This window comes from Otolemur garnettii, unplaced genomic scaffold (assembly GCF_000181295.1).
Source record: "Otolemur garnettii isolate 467f Iridium unplaced genomic scaffold, OtoGar3 scaffold00024, whole genome shotgun sequence".
Taxonomy (NCBI): Eukaryota; Metazoa; Chordata; class Mammalia; order Primates; family Galagidae; genus Otolemur; species Otolemur garnettii.
Window position 1 is genome coordinate 21924493 of NW_003852419.1, and position 12907 is coordinate 21937399.

At 43.6% G+C, this 12907-nt stretch overlaps 1 protein-coding gene across 1 annotated transcript in view; it reads left to right on the forward strand.

Annotated features, from left to right (window-relative positions):
* The first annotated feature begins 74 nt into the window (after window positions 1-74).
* SLC1A4 (solute carrier family 1 member 4) overlaps window positions 75-12907 on the forward strand; it is a 29771-nt gene continuing 16938 nt past the window's right edge. The window contains exons 1-2 of the mRNA XM_003787965.3: window positions 75-841; window positions 12004-12046. Coding sequence (XP_003788013.1) covers window positions 315-841; window positions 12004-12046 — 570 coding nt within the window. The 5' untranslated portion in view covers window positions 75-314. The remainder of the gene's footprint in view (window positions 842-12003; window positions 12047-12907) is intronic.

Consider the following 12907-nt stretch of genomic DNA (forward strand, 5'->3'; position numbering starts at 1 on the left):
GGGGCGGGGCCAGGCTTCCCCTTGCTCCCACCCTCCTTCCCTGCGAGTCTTCCCGAGCTGCTCCGCGTTGCATCATCTCCAGACGGCGGCTTCTCGGGAAGGGCTAGGCGCTGCGGTCTCATTCGGCCCTGGGTGCTCTGTTAAGCCTCTCGTCGCCCTTTCCGCACCTGCTACTGCACCAGGCTCGAGACTCCCGGGAACTGCTTCCCAGAGCCGACGGGACGCAGCTCGTTCCAATCCATTCATTGACAGTCCAGTCTTTTTCCTGAGCCTGATTCTCTTGCCTCCTCCAGCTCAAAATCCTGGGCCAAGCCATGGAGAAAAGCAGCGAGACCAACGGTTACCTCGACAGCGCCCAGGCCGGGCCTGAGGCGGGGCCCAGCGCACGAGGGACAGCGGCGGGACGCGCGGGGCGCTGCGCCGGCTTCCTGCGGCGCCACGCGCTGGTGCTGTTCACCGTGTCTGGAGTGCTGGCGGGCGCGGGCCTGGGTGCGGCCCTGCGCGGGCTCCAGCTGAGCCGCACGCAGGTCACCTACCTGGCCTTCCCCGGCGAGATGCTGCTCCGCATGCTGCGCATGATCATCCTGCCTCTGGTGGTCTGCAGCCTGGTGTCCGGCGCCGCCTCCCTGGACGCCAGTTCCCTCGGGCGTCTGGGCGGCATCGCCGTAGCCTACTTTGGCCTCACCACGCTAGGTGCCTCCGCGCTCGCCGTCGCTTTGGCGTTCATTATCAAGCCGGGGTCCGGTGCGCAGACCCTGCAATCCAGCGACCTGGGGCTGGAGGAGGCCGGGCCTCCTCCAGTCCCCAAAGAAACCGTGGACTCTTTCCTCGACCTGGCCAGGTAACACTCGTCACCTAGCCGAGGGCTCAGGGAAGATGTCAGTCTCCAGTGCCCTTAAGATCATGCACACATAACATTCATATACTCCTAAGAGTTAATTCTTATTTGGCTGTTGGTGGTCTTTAACATTTTTAAAATATCAAAATAACGTCTGGAGTCTTTGCATGCTGACCACACCTTTGCAAACAGCTGGGACAGACAGGACAATCTCAAGAGCAGGGCCACATTTAGGTGGTCGTGTTAGAGAAGAGTCAGCTGTCCCACCTGAGCTAGATCCTTGTACCCTAGCACTGCCTTCCCCAGGAAAAATGCTCCGTCTATGTCCCATTATCATTGCCCCGTTTTCTCCCAAGGTGCCCAAAAGCTTCTGGAAGCATTGGTTAAATTTTGCCTGTCCTTCATCCTGTTTGCATTCTGTGGCTTTCTCTGTTTCAGTCCTGGGCTGCAAAGAAGCTGGCAGTTCTCTGATGAGCTGTCAGTGTGTCAGCCAGGGATAGCAGGACTGGGGTTAGTTGTGTGGGACCAGTCACCCAGAAATTTGCCTCTCCTGGGGGATCAGGACAGGTTGCTGTCCAGCCCAGTCAGGACTACCTCAGAGTATCCTGTTTCAAGGGCTTTCTTTGTGGGGAGGGGTGAGTTCTAGAGGGGAGAGAGAAGCATCTTGGCTTAGCTTTGCCTGCTTTTTGTCACTGTTAGAAGTTGCATTTCATCCCTTCAGATGAAATAGTGTAGTTTTGTGTGAATTACCCACATATAGTGGTTTCTCCTTTAGCCCAAAGTTCATAGGTAGGAAAACTGCTGCCTGGAGGCATTAACTGATGTAACCAAGTTCAGCAGAGTCCAGCTGGCTCCCCCTCTAGGTTTCTGATAGTTCTGGATTCTGAGTCTTGGAGGTATATTTTGTCTTGAGTCATTGAGGCAAATTTCCTCTTTGCTCAGGCTGTGAAAAACAGCAAACCCTGGCAAAGTAAATTGCCTTTTCCACTGTTTTCCATCTTTGCTCCTGGAAAATATGATGACTGTCTGCCACTTAAGAGAGTAATTTAAAACAGCCAAAAAAAAAAAAAAATCTGATGAGAGGGTTCATAAGTTCTTGCCAATAAGACAGGTGGGAGTGGCCTATTAGGACTTTGATGGGATCCCAGCCTCTATTCTGTATCTGGCAGCTTGATACTTGGAATCTTTAGAGATTTTTTAAATTTGGTGACTTTTCAGTGGGTGCTGAAAAAAAATCTATTGAAGTTGAGGGCACCGTTGACTATTTCAGGAAATCATTCCACTCTTACAGGGAGGGGAGGCAGTTGGGGGGTTAACTGATTCTTTTTTTGCAGGGATCTGTGGTCCAGGGAGGGAATGTGGATGTCCCTCTGCCTGCTGGTGGCACCCCATCGAAAGCCTCAATAGCATTCTTTTATCTCCCAAAGGGAGGGGCAGGGAGGTTAGCTCATTATCACCTGTCTAACTTCAGGTAAAAACCCCTTCAGCTCCTGCTTCTGAAGTGAATGCCAACGCAGTATCACAGCTTTGCGGTCAGTGTAGGTGCAACTTTTCAATGACCTGGGCTGCACTTCCATGGGAGGGCGAAGAGAAGCTTTGTCATGGCTTGTTAGGAATAGGTAGTGTTTCCTAATGCTTCCAAAAGCCAATTCCATTTAATCAAGCAGCTCATGGATGAAGCAGAGCAGGTGGTATATCCTATTTTATGACCGAGGAAACTGAGGCAGATTAAGTGATTTGTTCAAGGTCATGGAATAGTTTATGAGAAGAGGAGTTAGAAGAACTAACTGCCCCCACAGTTTAGGGCTCTCTCTGTTTCTCCTGCGGTCTTTCCCCCCACCCTCTGCCACAGTCAACATGCTATAGTAATAATGTCACATTCCTAGTCTAGTATGACTGTCTCAGAAATGTTTTCTCTGAGCCAAAAGAGGAACCAGGTAAGCGTATGACTGGTCAGGGCACATGTCCACTTCCTCTAACCAGGGGTTGAGGGTAAGCTCCCTCAGTGAAGGAAGGCGTGTGCACCTGTTCAGGTTTGGGTTTATGCAGAGCAGCTTATGAAAGGAAATTGAGTTTTGAGCCAAATGGAAGTGCTTACTGGGTCTGGGGAGTCTCAGGTCAAATTACTTCCTTCAGGGAAATCTTATGGATGCCGATTTCCTGTGACTCTGGGCATGTTCTTTGGAAAAGGCAGGACCTGGTCCTCTCTGCCCTGTGGGCATGGGAATGAAATGAGATTCTGTCAGCGAACACCTCAGTTATCCAGCAGGCCCTTGTCTGGTAACGGCTTAGAATTTAAACACCTGGAAGAGTGAAAGAAGTCTCTGATGTGTCAGCATAGCTGCTGCTAGGGCCTGTGCCAAAGTCCACGCCCTTTCCACGTGGGAGAGTGGATCCAGAACTCCTGCTGAGTCTCCTGCAGGGTCTCTTACCATGATTTCTAATTTATTTTTTGAAGTGGGACCTTTGGCTGAACACGGTGTCTCATGCCTATAATCCTAGCCCTCTAGGAGGCCGAGGTGAGAGCTCAGGAGTTGGAGACCAGCCTGAACAACAGTGAGACCCTGCATCTACTAAAAATAGAAAAACTAGCCAGGCACAGTGGCAGGTGCCTGTAGTGTCAGCTACTCGGGAGACTGAGGCAAGAGGATCGCTTGAGCCCATGAGTTTGAGGTTGCCACAACACTCTACCCAGAGCTACAGAGTGAGACTCCATCTCAAAATAAATGAATAAATAAATAAATAAGGACTTCAAGTCAGAAATGAAGTTAGCAGGCATTCATTGTGTGTGTTTAAATTCGGAATGCTATTGCTGAGTGGTTTGATTTCCCATCACCCAATGGATTGGAAATGACAAAGTAGAATGGAGAGTTGGGATGGGAAGGCTGAAGCTGGGAGCACTGAGCGGTGACCGTTAACTGCAGCTGGCAGGTGAAAGAATCACAGATTCCCTAAGCAGTCTAGAAATCCACGCCTGGGAACCCAACACAGCATAGGGATTTGGAACTCTGTATGACCCAAGGGATTTTCTCATGGGTCTTCATCCACCATGAAATAGTTTTCGCACCAAAAAGACAGAAACAGGTTCTCAGGAAAGTAGTCATTCTGGAACTTCTTAGTCCCTAGCAATGCTTACCGGTTGTGGAGCATATCTAACTTTTCTGTTCCTTGATTTTCTCATCCTTAGGATGGATAAATTATGATAAAGGATCATAATCATGATAGTACCTACCTCATAGGGATATACTGAGAGTTAAATGAGTTGTATCTGGAAAACTCTTAGAATGGGGCTGGTCCATATATACTTGCTCTTGTTATAAATGAAGCAATATGACTGAGTGATTGGATTTTTCCAGTTCATATGAGCAAATGGGAACAGCCCTCTTCCCACAACCTGAATAAATAAGGGCAAATGGGGAAAAAAGGAATGTTTAGGAGAGCTTAAGATGAGTTGGAGCTAATGTAGTCTTTACTTATTTTAGAGATAGGGTCTCACTTTGTTGCCCAGCCTAATGGCAATATCATAGCTCACTATAACCTTGCTGCCTCATTCTCCAGAGTAGCTGGGACTACAGGTTCATGCCCCATGTCAAGCTAATTAAAAAAAAAAAAATTCGACTGGTCTTGAACTGTTGGCTTTAAGCAATCCTTCTGCCTCGGCCTCCGCATAGTGCTGGGATTACAGGCCTGAGCCACATCACATGGTTGAGTCGTCTTTAGTCTATTGGGAACCACATGTCATCTGGTGGAGAAGTGAACAGGGGCTATGGTTGGAACTAATGCAATCATATTATGGGAAATTTGGAAAATGGGAGGAAAAGTCAAAACTAAACATGGAAGAGCCTTCCCTTCTGAAATGGGGCAAAAGGATTCCCAGACATTTCAGTTTCTTTTTCTTCTGCCTTACATGCTTATGGTCTCCAAAGTTCACTTCCGTTTTCTTCAGCTGTAACTTGAAGGAATTGAGGCTACCAGCTTCTTACATTCCTTTGGACTCTAAAATTTGTAGTTTTCAAATGAAGAACCAAAGGCTTAACTGCCAGTGAGGCAGGTAGGGCAGCTTATGGGCCCACTGCTCCCACCTGCACTGGCAGTCAGAAGAGTAGTCCTGGGCCACTGCTTTTGCATCAGTGTAGCAGGTTGCTGGCATGTACATGGTGAACACATTAGGATTTTGTCTGTTGCCTGGTTGGTTTTTTAAGCTTTTTCTTCCTTGTGCTCATTTAAAAAAAAAAAAAAAGCAATCAGTGAACCCATCCTTTCACAGAGGGTGGTGTGGTTGATTTACCTTCCTCCCCAAGGACTGCTATGAATACATATAGTCCTTCTCAAGCTACAAAGAACACATTTCTTGAGTAGGTGTGAAGAAACGTGTCAAAGACTGGGATCTAATATTAGCCCAAGTCAAGGGTATGAGTTATGAATAATTTCTTTTAAATATTGGCCATAGTAGGTTATTTTAACTATGCCTATGTCTCTCACTTCTGTAGGCAGGATGAAGACTCTAAGCACATCTAAGAGGGATCCAATTTAATAGAAGTTTCTCAGTCTAACTAGTCACTAAAGCAGGAAAAAAAAAGCTTTTAACTATTAAAAAAATATTTTTAACTCTTAGGAGAACCCTCGAATAATTTAGAGACTGAAAATAGGGCGCAAACCCTGGGAGGTGGCGTGGGTGGTGATTAAGAGCAGACACTGAGGCCAGCTACCTGTGTTTAAACCCCAGCTGTACCACTTACTAGCTGGATGTGGATGAGTCATTTGGCTTGTCTCAGTGTCCTTATCAGTAAAATGAAGTTAATAAGAAGCTAGAATTCTTATTGTTATTGTTATATTTGAGTCCCTTGCTATATGCTAGTGTGTCCCAGCCTCTTGAGGACAGCTGAGAGCTACTTGATACAGATCATTAGGTCATTATTAACCTGATTTCTCCAAAAGTTCTCCACTGCAGGGGGTCTAGCCCTCCCCTTTCAGTCTGGAATCTAAATCTGGTATATCCCTCTTCGACTTCCAGCCTCGTGGGTGTATACCAGGATCTGAAAGGGTATATCCCTGTTAACTACCTCTAACAATAAACACTAAGAATAATAAAGATGTATCAGATGTACATACTGTTCCATACCCTGTTCTGAGGAGTCTTTGAACTTATAAAAGCAAATACTTCTGGGGAAAAAAAAACCTTAATAAAAGTAAATTGTTTACATTCTTCCCTTATAAAGCAGGGAAATATATACTGCCCTTGACAATAGGATAAGAGAACAAACAGTATCAGATGTATAAAGAATGTTTTTGAAGTTGGCTATTGCGTGACCTACATGAGTCTGTGCAGAACCTCTAGTCACAGTTCTACATTTGCAAGCTCAGCCTCTGCTCATACCAGTTTTTGTGTTCAAGTAATGTTTCCAAAGAGTCTTACAGCACTGACAAGGCTTGTTGTTGATTTTCTCCCAGTTTGGTTTGACTTGGGTCTCTGGGCTTAGTAGTATGATCTTGGGGGTTTTGCACACGTTTTTTACTTTGACCTATAATAAGAAATTATATTCTGGCCGGGCACAGCGGCTCATGCCTGTCATTCTAGCAATTTTACATTATGACTTCCATACACATACAGGCCCCCCACCACAAACACAAACTGAAACACAAGTTCCATCAAAGAATATTTTATATTTATTTATTTATTTATTTGAGACAGAGCTTCAAGCTGTCACCCTCGGTAGAGTGCCATGGCATCACAGCTCACGGCAACCTCCAACTCCTGGGCTTAAGCGATTCTCTTGCCTCAGCCTCCCAAGTAGCTGAGACTATAGGTGCCCGCCACAATGCCCAGCTATTTTTTGGTTGTAGTTCTCATTGTTTGGCGGGCCCAGGTTGAATTCGAACTTGCCAGCTCTGGTGTATATGGCTGGCACCTTAGCCACTTGAGCTACTGGTGCCGAGCCCAAAGAATACTTTAAATGTGATACATGCTGATATTGAATGTAGTTCATCTTTTCTTAAATTCAATAGAAGCATTTACTGGTTGAACAAACTGGTCAACATACAGAGGTCATCAGCATAAAGAACTAGGCTTACTGTACAGATACATGCATGTGGTATGTGTCTGGTCTATGAAAACGAGGTCAACTGAGGGATATGGTCAGTGTAGGGAGGTGGTCAACTATGGAGGTTCTACTGTGCTCATTAAAGCCAATAAACTGATTTTGTGGGGTCCTAATGTTTGAGGGATTTTGACTTAAAGCATTTGTTGTACTATGTAATTTAAGTAGGTATGTCAGGATCAAGCAACAGAAAAAGGAAATACTTGTGAACTTGAATGAGATGAAGAGCTCTGTGGTTAGAAACACCCTAACACCCAGTGAAATTGAGTGACGTGCTGAGGCAAGCAATATAAAGACCCTTTGGTCCTCCTGAATCCAGACTCTGGACTTCAAATCTCTACATCTGTATGGATGACGGCACTACCCAAATGTGGCTGTTTAAATTTAGTTCGTTTATCCTGGAGACCAGTTAGGGGATTAATAAATAAGTTTCCAATGGACGCTGCTGGTATAGATGAAGCAGAAATGGGGGATGTGTCAACTCAATGACTAGACATGGGTGTCCATGTGCTAAATGAGAGGACGAGACTGGGCCAGCTCTGAAATCCTTTTCAGTCCCTCAGTTTGAAAGCCCATGCAGTTTTTGTGTGATCTGAGGAGTTCTAAGAGGCAAAACTACCTGAGGAGCAGCCAATCCTAGATTTCAGGAGTCCTCAGGAGAAGGAAAGAGCCAGAGTTTGCTGCCAGCATCTGTTTGAAAGCCACGGGAGAGAAGGAAAGGAGAGAACAAAGAGATGTTTTGCATTATGCAGGCAGCCTCAGCTCCTCACCCTTGATGACATGACAGCAGCAGGGAACTGCTGCTGCGCCTGGTCTGTGGCAGCCAGTGGGGCCAAGTGAAAGGAGGATATTTTGTGTGGGTGCGTCAGCTCCCTGCTCCTTCCTAGCTTGATACGGAGAGTTAAGCTATATGATCTAAACCAGTGTTTTTCAACCTTTATCTCACAGCACACTTGAACCTATAGTAAAACTTCATGGCACACTTAAATTATGTTGATCCAAAAAAAGGAAAAAGGCTCGGCACCTGTAGCTCAGTGGCTAGGGCATCGACCACATACACTGGAGCTGGCGGGTTTGAACCCAGGCCTGGCCTGCCAAACAACAATGACAACTACAACAACAACAACAACAACAAATAGCCAGACATTGTGGTGTGTGCCTATAGTCCCAGCCACTCGGAAGGCTGAGGCAAGAGAATTGCTTAAACCCAAGAGTTTGAGGTTGCTGTGAGCTGTGACGCCACAGCACTCTACCGAGGGCAATATAGTGAGACTCTGTCTCAAAAAAAAAAAAAAAAGTTAAAAAAAGAATATATTTACTGTGCTTTGAACTTCTTTCAAAAATAATTTAATTAATATGTAAAAATTTTCAAAATGGTTGATAATCACTGATCTAAATAGGTCAAGTCATCCCATTGAATCCATATGGATTTTTTTGGTTAGAAAATCTCCAATTATCACTGTATCTTTTAAACTTTTAAAACAATTTTGAGGTATGATTTGCATACAAGAAAATGCACCCATTGTAGCTATACATTTCAACAGTTTTGACAAATGGATAACTCAGGACACTACCACCACAGTCAAGATACTAAACAATTCCATCACCCATGATTTTTCTCAGCAACTCTGGCCTCAGATAGGTAATCTGCTTTTATTGCCATAAGTTAGTTTTGCTTTTTCTAGAGTTATATATCAATGGAAGCATTTGGGACGTACTTTGTCTTTGTTTGCTCAGTGCAGTCTTGCTGAGATTACCTGTGTTGTGTATATGAGCTGATTTCTTTACTGTCAAGTGGTATTTTATTGTATGGATTTTGTCATAATCTGTTTATCCAGCTGTTGTAGATAAGCTGTCCTTTGTGCAAGCATATATTTTAATTTCTCTTGGGTCAGTATCTAGGAGTAGAATGGTAGTTGGGTAGTTGGGTAGTTGGGTCTAATGGTAAGTGTATGTTTATCAGAAACTGTCAAAACGTTATGTTCTTAGGAACTTGATTTTTTTAGGGGGGGCAAGAGTTGTTGTTTTGCCTCTAATATTTTCTGTACCCACTCCCCAGTTCCCACTGGATTTTGTAGACTAGATATGGTAGACAGTCTAAAAACAGGCCAATGTTCTAGAAGTTGTGGGTTAGGGTTAGGGTTCATTCTGGGTAAGGTGGTACTGGGTCATATTTAATGATAAAAAAAACCCAGGCAGGATGGATAGAAGGATTTAAACAAATAGTGTTGTGCTTTTTGGAAGAGAGCGCGGGAAAGGCTGTGTTTGTACCAGTTGAGGAAACAACTAATTCCTAAAGGATTCAAGGTGTTTACAGGAAAAATTGTTCCCTGTGGCCAAGGTGGAAGGCTTCTAACCCAGCTCTTTTCTTAACTTTCCTGTCCTCGTAGAGAGAGAACCCGAGGCCAGCTTGGTCTGAGAACTACTGAGAGTTTTCATGTGGTAGATACACAACAAAGAAACCTTGGCACAGGGCCCCTTTCTGCTTCTGACTAGTATAGCAAATGGAAATGAGATACCAGACCTAGCCCGCAAGACTGAAATATATAAGGAAGTTGCTTTGTAATGAAAATAATAAGCAAATATACATTGTTACTCATCTATATGCTAAAAACTAGCCAATAAACCAATATAAGTTGCTAGTCTGTTTCTACCTTTTTTAAAAGTAAATGTTTCTGTGATAAGAATCAAACTTCTGATCACAATTTTGCAACAATAAATTCTGTTAAAGATTACTTTTTTCTTCTTAAATGCAGGCATGTACTTGCAGGTATTCTCTAAGATCATTCATAGCAATTCAAGTTTTATAGACAAGTTTGGAGAATGCTGTGCTGCAGTCTCTAATGCTGGCAATCTTTTGAGAGTACCCCAAGTGTTCTAATGAAGTCATTTTTGCATCTCATTAACTTTGTTGATTGGTGTATTAATTATCTATTGCTACATAACGAATTACCACAAATTTAGCAGCTTGAAATCCCATACATTTTTTTATCCCACAGTATCTCTGAGGTCAGAAATCCAGGCACAGCTTAGTTGGCTCTTCTGCTTCTGAGGGTCTTGCAAGGCTGCAACTAATGTGTCAACCAGGGCAGGGATCTCATCTGAAGGTTCAACTGAGGAGGGATTCACTTCTAAGGTCATGCGGCTGTTGGCAGAATTCAGTTCCTTGAAATTTGGACTGGGATCATTAGTTCCTTGTTGGCTATTGGCTAGAAGCCACCCACAGTTTTTTGTCACGTGGACCTATCCAACATAATGGCTTGCTTCATCAAAACATACAAGCCCAGAAAATAATAAGAGTTAGCTAGCAAGATGGAAGCAGCAATTTTGTGTAACCACATCGTGGATGTGACATCCCATCACCTGCATTCTGTTAATTAGAAGCAAGTCATAGGCCTCACCTACACTCAAGGGGGATGACATAGAGGTGGTGAACAACAGGAGCCCATCTTAGACTTTGCCTGCCACAGCTGGGCTGCCGCCAGACCTGCTTTCCTCTGAAACCCAATGCACTGCAAATAGTTGCCCAGAGACTCTATTGCTAGGTGAACAACTCAACCACAGAAGTAAGAATTAGTGGATCAGTCTGGAACAAATTGTAAGGGATAATTCAACTCTTATTCTTCTAGATTTACTTTTCTTTCAGAAAGTGGGTAGAACAAATGTACTGTCAGCTAGAAAGTGATTTCTTATATATCAAGACCAGCATCCTACACAGAAGTGGACCCAGAGGAGACTCTCCATAAAAATGATTTGCCTGTTGGGCTCAATCAGCTGTATTGCCCTCCTTTTACAACAAATGTTTTATAATAGCCTCCATTCTAAAGTGAAACCTATAAATAGCATTTACCTGTCCATATAATTTTAAAACATTAATATGACTTAATATAAAAGACAAAACAAAAAGAATTATAATAAAAACAATGTGATTCAATATGTAAATCCTCTAAAATAAAGTGGTTGGAAGCTTGCTCCTGAGTTTAGAATTGCCACAAATGAGATACCTATAAAGGCAGATTGATACTTGACACTGCAATGTGGAATTAAGGACTCAGATACTTCAACTTGTCATGGGTGGTATGATTTTCCAGGAAGGTGAACAATTCTTGGAAATGTTCTGAACAAAACAAAAAAATCACCCTCTAATTTACACAGTGGTTGCATTTTTAGAAAAAAATCAGTGTATGTTCAAACTGTGCAAAAAAAAAAAACCCTCATTTTGGAGTTAGTCTAGGTCAGGTGACTTTCAATGTTATCCACATGTACGTTATGCAGGACATGTGAGGGCCTTGAGACAATTCATTGTACAGGACGTTGCTGCTCTTTGCAGTACAAATGTCTGGCCCCTAGCACTTCCCCACCCACTCTTCCCCAGTTCCAGGAACACTCTCAACTTTTTTTTCTTTTTGGAGACAGAGCCTCAAGCTGTCACAGTGGGTAGAGTGCCGTGGCATCAACTCCTACACTTAAGTGATTCTCTTGCCTTAGTCTCCCAAGTAGCTGGGACTACAGGCACCTGCCACAATGCCCGGCTACTTTTTGGTTGTAGTTGTCATTGTTATTGGCAGGCCTGAGCTGGATTCAAACCCGCCAGCTCTGGTGTATGTGGCTGGCACTTTAGCCACTTAAGCTACAGGCGCCGAGCCCGCTTTCTAATTATTTTGACAATAACGCCCTTGGATTTCACAGATGGGTGGTACCACTCCACAGTAAAGTTAAGTGGGGCTTAACCTCTAAGTCAGCAGTTCTCAACCTGTGGGTCACGACCCATAGGAACTGTATTAAAGGGTCACAGCATTAGGAAGGTTGAGAACCACTGGTCTAGGTAAAAGGAGCAATGCTGTTACATGGTTTGGTTGGATACAGTTAATCCTAAATGTCAGGGAGCTGTTGTGATCCAGCAGCACAGGTGCACTTGGCTTCTTAGAGCAAGCAAAAGACCACAGTATCTGCTGGGGGTGCAGAGAGAGAGAGCATCGCGTTAGGCCTTTAGCAATGGACATCATAAAGCTGACATTAGCACAGTGAATTTTAAGAATACTGATAAAATGCTTTCTTTTTCAACAGAAACTTGTTTCCCTCGAATCTTGTGGTTGCAGCTTTCCGGACGGTAAGGCTTGATACTTTGCTAAAGATACGAGACTTTGATATGGGAGATGTGGAAATCATTACTATAGAGTTAGGCAAGGTAGAAGGGGGGGGATAGTGCTGGTAACAAAACTTGGTAACGTTGGCCTAAAGTTTTATTGAGGGGTACATGGAGTAAAAAGACAATAACAACAAAAAAGACTGAACAAATACAACTTGTTTCCCTGGTTCCCAAATTATTTTACATCACCTAAGAAATACCGTCAAATCACATTTGGGGGGTGTCTTAAATATTGTAGAAATTTTTTTTAATGTTTATCTTTTTTTCTGATTATAGAGGTAAGAAAAAAAATTACCTTTATTTTGTAAAGTAATTACAAAAATTACTACCTCGAGTGACTTATTGTTGACATTTTGATACACCTTCTTAGTTTTTTCTGTACGTGCGTACATTTTTAAAGAAGCATAAACACATCATTAGTATGTACACATACTAACATATTGCTTCTATTTTCTCATGTCAGTAAATACCCTCCTGTATAATGTTATGGTTTAGAGTGTTCTGCTGCATGAGTACAACATAATTTTCCTCTGTCATTATTTTCCTTGTTGATGGACATTCATGCAGTTTTTGGTTTTCCACTAATTTTTTTTTTATTTTTTTGCAATTTTTGGCTGGGGCTGGGTTTGAACCCGCCACCTCCAGTATATGGGGCCAGCGCCCAACTCCTTTGAGCCACAGGCACCACCCAGGTTTTCTTCTATTTTTTTTTTATTTTTTTATTTTTTATTTTTTTGAGACAGAGCCTCAAGCTATCCCCCTGGGTAGAGTGCCATGGCATTACAGCTCACAGCAACCTCCAACTCCTGGGCTCAAGCAAGT